The 10,853-nt window shown below is 27.4% G+C and overlaps 1 protein-coding gene across 1 annotated transcript; it reads right to left on the bottom strand.

The window, feature by feature from the left end:
• Positions 1-3,399: 3,399 nt before the first annotated feature.
• On the bottom strand, positions 3,400-4,054 carry LOC108342564 (uncharacterized). Its single transcript, XM_017580354.2, has one exon. It carries the CDS (start codon positions 3,948-3,950, stop codon positions 3,561-3,563), a length of 390 nt encoding a protein of 129 aa, XP_017435843.1. The 5' UTR covers positions 3,951-4,054; the 3' UTR covers positions 3,400-3,560.
• Between the last annotated feature and the right edge of the window lie 6,799 nt (positions 4,055-10,853).

The raw sequence follows: 10,853 nt of genomic DNA, 5'->3' as shown, positions 1-10,853 counted from the left end.
CCGAATAAGATAAACTAAATTTATCCCTAGACTAAAATTAATTTATACACAGATTAAAAATCATATTTCAAAAGTTATATGAAAAAAAAATTCAAATTAGTTTTGTTCATAAATATTTTTCCCTTTTCTTAAATTGTTGGCGAAAAATTATCTCAGGCTAATAATGAATTTAAAATGTAACTTGTAATATTACGAGTTTCAAATCAACTTCAGATATAATAAAAAAAATGTACAAGTTACCATCCATTTTAAGGTCGATTTTACAAAATTAAATTAATAAATAAGTGAATGTAAATTTTATATTATAAATTAGTTGTATAAAATTTTAAAGCTTAGTATAATTATTATGTAACATTCCATTTTTAATAGTTTTAAACTACTATGAAAGCATCACACATTTAATAAATAAGAATAATTAACATAAAAAAATTATAAAGTACTATTATAATTATAACTTAAAATTTATACACTAAACTAAAAATATGTAAATTGAATTTCAAGTTGTGAAACAAATTACCCATCAAAACTATCACACAAGGTTAATCCGTCTACTATTTATAATAAAAAAAAATCAAACAATAGACTAAGACCTCTTACTACTTCCCACCATATAACTCATTCTTCTCTACTTGAGACTGGATAGTTATTGAAATGTTAAGATAACTTCTAAAAATGAGTCTCTGTATCAATACATAACCAACAAGAACTTCCCTTGGAATTCTCGTCACATCATACACATATATAACCTCATTTATATATCAATATATATATATATATATACAAAAATCAATTTAATAATATAGTTCAAAGTCACAAGAAAATTTTTGAAAAAAAGGTCAACGAGAAGTCTTTCGCGCCCAACGAATAGGGCTGGGCATAATTAGTCTAACTGTACTAAACTATATCTGTACTATAAAAACTAAACTATTTTTATTAAAAAATGAATTATACTGTTTTGCAGTTCAATTTAAAAAATTGAACTTTTATATCCGCAATTAACTGCTTCAGTTAACCAATGCTTGCTTGCTTTATAATACTAAAAACTTAAATAAAATTTAATTCCATAAATTACATAAAAAAATTGATCAGAAAAACCTTAACAAAATCTATCCATTTATAAATTGCAATAATATAATAATTTTCAGTAAAAATAAATACTTAAATGAAAAATAATAATAAATTAGTATGATATATAATTATGAAAAGTATGATATACAAATATAAATTCATACAAATGACTAAGTTACATGTTTTATTAGAAAAAAATAATTCATACCAATTTGTAAATAGTATTAAATGTGTCTTTTCTTTTTTGTCTTAAAATTATTTCAGAATAAGTTTTGAAAATTAATTTAAATTCTTAAAGTATTTTTTGTTAAACTAACACTTAAAATTGTAATTTTAGAAATTTAATTTAGGATATTTGTTTATTCAAAAACACTTTTCAATAACTTTTATTTAATAAGAAAACAAATAGTTCATTTATTTGAGTTATGATCTTATGTTTGCGTTTAATATATGTTTGCGTGGGTGTAAAGCTCATTTATTTGAAACAGTTTTGGTCACCTTGTAAAGCTCATTTATTTGAAGCAGTTAACTAGTTAACTGAACTACTAATTCAAAAGTTCAGTTTTTTTAAATTGAACCATAAAGTAGTATAATTCAGTTTTTTAATAAAAACAGTTTAGTTTTTATAGTACAATATAGTATAGATAATCTATAGTTTAGTACAATTAGGTTAATTATGTCCAGCTCTACCAACGAATGCAAAAATAGAGAATTCTTTAAGCTCAACGAAAATTCTCACTCAATCCCTACAATATCTAACCAATTTTCACTACTAACTCACCCAACAACCATAGGCTCGCCCAACGAGTCTGCATAAATCTATAGAACAACATTTTTTTAGAATTATACTTAGCCAACTTCAAATTCCCAACTCACGCTTTGAGATGCACAAACAACCTAAAGTTGATATTTTAGATACTATATTTTATTGTATATATTAATTAAAAAGATAAATACATTTAAACTAAAAATGATATTTTATAGTAAATTAAACCTACACACTCATTTGTTTATTGTGTAATTTTTAATGTAATTTAACAAATAATTTTATATGACAAATATAATATATTAATGTAATTTTTTTAAGACATGCAATCATAGTAATTTTTTTATATAAATTTATCGGTACAACTTTTACATAATTTAGATTATTAATAAGAATAAGAGAAGTGTTGTTTAAAGTAAAATCTGAAATAATTAACTCCATTAATTAAAATAATATAAATTCATATAGTATCTTTTTTAAAAACAAAAAATACTCTCTTAAAGATATCATAATATTGTTTGTTTTCTTCATATATAATATTTCGTTAAATTAACATATTTATTAATTTTTCTTAACTTCATAAGAAAGATGTTACTATTCCTTTTACCAAGACAATAAAAAAAGTATAATTTATTCTTAACCTATACACATTTGCATAAGAAAGAAAAAACCTTTAAAGTAAACCCGTAGAAACAGCATTAAAAGACATTTTCAACAGTAGAAAAGGTAAGCACAGAAAGTTATTTCGAGTCACAGACCGAAGAAGGCCCACACAACAATTTATCAAGTTAGTTAATGCCCGCAGCCAGCAATCTCTGGGCCCAACTTCCCAAACCTCCAAATTCAGTACCTATTAATTATTTTGTTTTAAACCATTAATATTTCAAATTCCAAAAATTAAAAGGCATCTCAAACCCAAGACAATCTGGATTAGTTGAATGTGTTTAACTTGCATGGAAAGTCTTCATAATAGGTGATATTTTTTAAATTTTTTATTTTTTTTGCGCATACTATTAATTTTATTTCGTATTTTTTTATCAGATGTTACTGTCAAAATATACCATTTACCAAATGAAAACTACGCACCAATAAAAGAGTATTGTGTGAAGGAAATGTTATAATCACTTTTAATATTTAGGCCATTTCTATATGTAGATCCACCTACATTTTTCTACAGCATGCTCAAATATTTAAATATCATCTTTAATTAGGAGTGCCATGTGAATAAATTTACGTGAACAAGAAATTTCTCACCGTAGAGTTAGCTGTATCGAAAATCTTTTTTTTTTTAAATAGAAAAAAAAGGACAATAATTTTTTACCTATAAAGCGGATGTCAGATGTGAATAAATAAATTCCCACACATGAAACAGCAAAAAAGACAGCCAGATTATATCTTCTGGACAGGTTTGTTCGCGTCATGGTTGATGAATACACGAAACTTCTTTGATTCGGTCACTTATCAATAATCCCTATTAAAACCATATATATAGTTACATACACCATAAACTATAATATACATACATATATAATGCAGTAAAATAGTGAGTTACAAGAAACTCAAAAATCTACAATTTTCAGTTTTCCAAAGTTTCACTCGCGGAACGACGAATATACAAATGACACATTCCCAACCATAGAAGAAAAACACAAGCTGAAAACATGGAAAACAAATAAAAAAATCACCTAAATCTCAACCTCTACTCGACACACCCGACCACCTTTAACTAATTCACCTCAGGTATACTTTGAAGCACAGGTCTCCAAGGTCTATGATGAACATCATGGTACTCGTTACTCGAATGATCTCTTGCGTGAATCAAACGAGCCAGAAACTGTTCCGCTGAAGCGTGTCCTTCTTCACCCAAATGCTTACCACTCTCTTTCCCTCCCAACAACTGTGCCAGCTCCTTCTTCGAGATCTTGATCTTCACCTTCCCATTGGCATCAGAAAAAGCTCTCAGCGCACCCAACAGCTTTTCCTTCTCCACCTTATCCAAACTCGCCTCGTGAACTTCATCAAACACCTTCCCCGAACTCATACTCCTTCTTTTCGATGACAAAGAACCCCAATCATCACCACCCCAAGACGACTCCGTCGCACAACAGTTTCCCATTCCTGTATACTATTCTAAATATCTACTATAGCTTGCTGGATCGATGATAAAGCTTGTAAAAACGGAATGATGAGAGAGATTCGTGACATCGTGGGGTGTTGATATTTATAAGGGTGATGCAAGAGGTGGGTAATTGGTAAATTGACTTTTGGTTCTGGATTCAGTTGAATTAATTAATACCTGGTACATGTGGCAGATAGCTAGATGAGGTAATTTGAATGTGCATGGCATCGCCAGCTGAAAGGGTAAGCTTTGTTGACCATAATTAAATTAATTTTGTGATTTTAGCGTAGAGGAACGTGTAGGACCCAGATGAAGTAAGGTTACTTGATTGGGTCCATCATCCATATATTATTGTGTGAAATGGATGAGAGGAGCATCTTTGGAAGTGCGTGTGAATGCGTATGTGCCATTGGAATCTTGGACTTGCTATTTTAGCATCACGTGTGGGCTTGGTTAATTTAATCACTTGCATAATCTTTCATCCTCCCTCACAAAAAACCCAAGGGTATAGAATCTTGCGCTTTCAAATTAAACCAACTTTTTGCAACAGATCCGACGAAAGACTCCTCTTTTAATTAGCATATATAAAACAGTAAAATTCATTCTTTATAACGCTTGAAAACGAAGGAATAGAAAAGGAATCACTAATGGGAAATTATAAGTGGAATTTTGGAAACACCAAAGGAAGAGAGTTGAACGATGTATATCCTGTTTTCACTGACCAGATACGTTTCTTACGCGATTAAGAGAATGTTGGGACAAAGCAAGAGAAGATTGATATTCCGTAGTGTAAATAAAGGCTAAAGGAATATAATATTGGGACTCAAATTACTTTGGAAATGGTTGCACATGGCAAAGAAAGATAATATGCGTATGCGTTGGTAAGAAGAAAGTAGAAGGAAGAAGAGCCACAAATAAGGTTGTCTAAGCTGGCTAGTGTGGCTATGGCTGTGAACCATGCATTATTGTCGGTTGGTAGTTGAACGCATGCAATCTGTCTTAAACATATTCCTCAGTGTATTTGAAGTTTCTTAGAAAAAGGCACATGATGTTCTTTATCTAGTTTATGAAAAAAAAAAACTGTTAAATGATTTTATTTTTACATAATATTGATGTTGGTACAGGTAACTTGTATCACGAAGACAAACCAGGGTTAGATTTTGTGGTGATTGATTTTGTTCTTATCAGTTTGAAAAATGAAGATATTTTACCTTAATACCGTGTCCTGAATTGGATAAACATTGCCCAGTCACTGAAATTGCCCACAGATCCAAACTGAAACATCATATCTTTAATTTTTCTTTCCTTTTATCTGAAATCATCTACTTCGTCAGTTTGACTCGTTTTTTTCCTTTGCCTGCTGCTTTTGCAATTGGGTCACTACATCATATAGTTGACAAATTTTTTGGATTCAAGCTAAATCTTGTTGGATCAACTTCGGTCGGCTTGAGATTTTAACTGTTAAAAATTTTAGTTATAACACTAAAATGAAATAAGATAACTCTGTATATGATCAAACTTTGGAGGAGATAGGCTAGGATTATTGAAGAACAAGGTTATATTTGGATGAGACTTTTAGAAAAAAAAATGTGAGTGATGATGGCATACGTTTAGATTATTAGTTTATGTTAAGCTAAAAATATTTTTTTAAATAAACTATCATGAGATTCTAGTTCTTAAAGATTAAAGAATACGATTATTTATTGAATAATAAATATATCTTAAAATTGTTCTTTTAAGTCTCTTTTTTTTTTTTGTCAATATAATCCCTATTTTTTATTGTTTGGGGTATTTTAATTTAAGCTTTATAAATAAAAAAGAAGATGACATCATTTTGAGGACAGAAATGTAACTTGCAGAATCACTAGTAGTGTTATTATTAAAAAGAAAAACAAGTAAAATATAAAAATAAGAAGAGTAATTGTGTTAATCCGAATACTTATTAATTAATGTCAAGACCGTCATGTACCTGGACATCTATGAATTTAGTTATATATATATATATATATATATATATATATATATATATATATATATATATATATATATATATATATATATATATATATATATATATATATTTTTTTTTTTCTGATTTGGGTTTCCATACCTTGATGTCATTAATTTTAAAAAATTAATTATTAAGTTTATTTCTAATTTACTTTTAAATTAGTTATTCTATTTATCTCAATAAAAACACTATTTATTAAAACTGTTTAAAATTTTTTTTGTTTGATATGTATTTTATGTTGCTTGTTTTCTTCATATCATGATGTCCAAGAGAGTGTTTAACTAATTAGCTATATATTATAATTAAAATATAAATGAAATTATTAAACATTTATACTATCAAGTATATAAGAAATAAATATTGAATTAATATGTCACTAACTTTTGTTATCACAATGTCCCTAATGTTTAAACAAAATTTTGTAGGATGTATCAATTATAGTTTGATGGACAATCGAATAGTGGTATTTTAACTCTTACATTTTTAAGTAAAAAAGATTGTGTATCTTAATTAACATTTATAATTTTTTGTAGAGCCACTATTTGTAAAAAAATTAAAAAAATAGGATGACTTGTGACCCAGTTGAATCGTATATAGAGTTTGATTAGGTTATTTCGCCTTTGATCTTCGTGATTTGATTCTCTTTCAATAATGCATGCATGTACGCACAGAAGTTTCTTCTTACAAAATACAGATTAACCATTTCTTTAATTCCGATAGACCTGTTATTGAAGAACTATTCTTTAACAATAGTACGAAGGCAATCTTTTACAAATCTTGGATCTTCTAGAAAATTTAACTGTGATTTGCAGCCATATCGCAGAAGATCAAGATGAGTTCATTTCCTAAAATCAAAATCTCTTCCTTTCCTACTTCAGTCAAAGCCATATACTTCTTAACTTATGTTGTTGGAAATACAAACTGTTAAGTTCGAGAAGTATTTTTTTCAAACAAATCATCAATTAAGTGCCAAATGTGAAAATGATCTTCTAATATAAACCATAAGTATCAACAAATAACACGGATTTAATTTATAATTTTGATGATATATTAAAAAGTAAATTTTAAATTAAATTTAATTTCACAAAATCAGTTTATAAAGGAATATTTATCTTAATCATGTTCTACAAATTTGATGAAGATATTTGCAATCCAAAACGGGATAAAATCTTCTAAATTAAATTTATTCCTTTTGTGATAAGACAAGTTTTTCTAAGAATGATCCTTGAAAATCTGATAGCTCCGTATTAAAATCTTGTTAGTGCATTCATATACACACCAACTATAAGAACTTGTACTAAATCCTTGACTGGTCATGAAGTTATCAAAATCTCTTGTAGAATTTTTAGAAGGTTGCTTCATAGATTAGTTGTCTCATCGAGATTTCTTTCTCAAGATTTCCGCATAGAAAATTCTTTTTCCACTTCTAATCATTCAAGTTCCAAAGTCCAATGTGCTGCCAAACGGTGGTAGAACTCAGACACAGACGTGTTTTATAAGTGAAAAAAATTGACTGTAACGAACACCATTTCTTTGATGGTAGCTTTTTGCAAGTCCTGTATCTTGTTACAACTGTGTTTTCATTGTAATATATTCCATTCTCACGTCTTTGTTTTGTATAACATTTTATTGCTGATGAGGTACTCCAACAACCTTACGGGTCTAAGACACTATACGAGGTTCTTCTTCAAAAACAAAAAATTGATTTATTCAATTTTGGAAAAACTGTTAATATTAATAAATTATCTTAGACACCAAGTTTTCTTTTGAAGTTCTACTGGCATTAGAGCAATTGCCTGGTTAAAATTTAAATATTCACATATTATAAATATTTTTTGACTCCTAAAAGTGGTATATATTTGTTTCCATCAATTTTTTTCTGACTCGACCAGGCTATACGAATTCCTTCTACTCTACTTATAGGTCCAGGCCCAAAACAGAGTGGTCCAATTGCATAATTCTTTTTCAGAATAATTGTCTAATGCAGTACATACAAGGCTTTTACTAGGCTGCATTTTGACAAAAGCTAAGCTATTTCATACTCTGTCCCTATAGTTTCGTTATGCATTTCCTTGGAATATAAGATAAGTCTAAAATGCTCGTGTTTTAGACTTTTGAATTGTTCAATTCCAAAACATATATTTCTAGATAAAAGATAAACTTTATATTATATCATTTAAAATAAAAATATGATTGCGTAATCTAAAATGTAATTATAAATTGAAATTATTCAAACTCCTCATCCAATCAGATTCTTAAGATGTCACCAACCAAACCCATCGGGTTTCAAAAAATTCCCAAACTTTGTACAGTCGTGATCCATTCTCACCGGGCCTTCGTACAAATTCCCTATAATATGGGTCAAGATTGGGCTTCTACTTGAATTAACGCTTCATAATGGGCTTTTTTCTATTAACATACCTAAATTACTATTTAAACTTCTCCTTTTGGATCACACAACTTCTATTCACTTCCTTGTTGAAGGGATTCTAATTGTACTCCTGCGATTTTTTTGAAATGCAGTCACAGGAAATTTATTTTCGCGAGTTTAAATCATTGTGCTTAATATCAACCACAGAAAAAAATAAAATAAATAAGCAGCTAAAAGTAAAGACAGGATATAGTATGAAAATGTACATGGGGACATCAATTAATGCTTTTAAGATGGATGTGCTTTAATCTTTACACTTTGACATGACAACTTTCAAGTTTCAAGTACCTTCAAAACACAACTGTTTTAACAGAGATAGATGAAATCGCTTAAATGTTGTTGTTATCCTCTTTTAGGAGTGAATTTTTACTTAATAAATGCTACAAAATATATTCAATGGTTTTTTAAAAATATATACACTTTTTCTATATTTAATATAACATTTCTAGTTTTAATATTTACCAGTTTCATCCAGTGTTACTCGGTTAAAACAACAACATTTAAGTATTTGTCTGTGTGTTTTTAAAAGTTCTTTATAATTTTTAAAGATGGTCATGGTTGACGTTACACTATATTCTCCACTAATTGCACGCGTACCATCATCAAATTTGTCTCCTTTTTTCTATATGTTACAACATATTATAACCGGATTTGTGTAGATATATATTTTTATTCGTGATAAGGTTATTATTGAATAACTTATTAATATCTAATTTTTCGTTTAAGATGTATATATTTTAGCATTCAAGATGTATATGTCTTAGCGTAATAGAAATGTGTTTGAAGTTTTATATCAATTAAAGATAAAACTAATTTTAAATACAAATTTTATTTTACAAAAATTTGTTTTATAGATTAAATTAAACTTAAAATTTATTTTTTAACAGGTTTTTTACTATATGATAAAGGATAAAAATATATACACGATGAAGCAATTGCATAAAGAAACATTAGCTAGGGATAAGCACAACCACACTTAGTGGTGTAGTATAAATAATGATTAAGATGAGAAATTAATTAGTGATTGTTTAGTACATGTTTAACTAATGGAGGACCTTGCCACAATAAATAACGAATTAAAAGTTTGATTTGATGTGTTATGGGGACCTTTTAGTGACACCTTGATTTGTAACCAAAAAGATGCCAAGCAAATCATTCATTGTAGACACTCATTCACTCTAAATAAGGAGAAACAGATATAAGTAATAGTGTTTCTCTTTATGATTGTACCCAACTCTATTTTATCCACAAAAGCACTTCCCACAAACCTCCACATCCACCAAAAGTCTTTGCTTTCATCATCAATAACTGCTACCTAATCAAGTGGAACTTCACACTGTAATGCTGTAGAAAAAACATAAAAAGATAATATATTTTTAGATGCTGTTATAAAAATTTATTTTTTTATATAATAATAATATATTTATGTTTTAATTAATTGTGAAAATTGAAATAAATCTAGATAAAAAAATAATTTGAAAAAAATATCTTTTAGGTATAAAAAAATTACAGTTTTACTCAAATATGTTGTTTATGAACTAAGATTTGAGAAAATAAATATTTTAATCTTTCAAATATTTAGACACTAAAATATTTTTTCTAAATTAAAAAAAAATTAAAGTCACCTTGTTTTACTTAAAATCGAATTCAAATCAAATTTGATTGACTGGAAATATAATTAAACCTATAATTCCCCAAAATATGTAATTTTGAGATATTTACTTAAAGTTTTGATTTTATTATCAAAATATATGATCTATAAAGTATCATTACAAATAGTCCTTTCGTTTTTAAGTCTTTTCAAAACAATGAAAGGAAGAGAAGTTAAGATGAGAATGAATGTATGATTAGTTTGAATAAATCAGATACTTCTCTTTTTTTATTGAAATGTTACCATTAGCATTTTTGAGACGTGTAAATGAGTTCTATTTATAATATATAAAACTTAAAAGTACAAGTTGTAATGCAAGTGTCTTAGTCAATCATTATAATTTTCAACTTCACGTTGTCAACTCAATTTTTCCTTAGTTTGTCATTTTAAATGACAATAAACTCGTTTTTATCAATAAATGAGATGTTTTACTGTAAATTTAGGGTTTGAAAAAGACTTTTCCACAGATAAAATCTAATAGATTTAAAAGTATATTGCAATGATGAAATAATATTTTCAAATGTTTTACTATTTATAATCTTGGTAAATTAGCTTTTAACGGAGTTATAAAATATGAAATCATAAGTTTTAAAAGGATTTTATATATTCACAAAAATTTAAATAATTTTATACATTTTTAACAAAAAAAATCATTAATAACCTATGTTTTGACCTGTTTATTGTGAAAAAAAATATAATTTCTTATTATCGTACTTTTTAAAATAATATTAAAAAAATAGTACTTATTTAGGGATGGACAAAGAACATGATACTAAATTTTATTGAGATTATTAAACAATTTAATTA

Source organism: Vigna angularis, chromosome 6, assembly GCF_016808095.1.
Source record: "Vigna angularis cultivar LongXiaoDou No.4 chromosome 6, ASM1680809v1, whole genome shotgun sequence".
Lineage (NCBI taxonomy): Eukaryota > Viridiplantae > Streptophyta > Magnoliopsida > Fabales > Fabaceae > Vigna > Vigna angularis.
Note: the sequence above shows the minus strand (reverse complement) of the source record. Positions and strands in the feature narration are given on the sequence as shown.

Bases quoted from the DNA above. Each gene is read 5' to 3' on its own strand.
- LOC108342564 (XM_017580354.2), bottom strand. From the start codon at position 3,950: ATGGGAAACTGTTGTGCGACGGAGTCGTCTTGGGGTGGTGATGATTGG.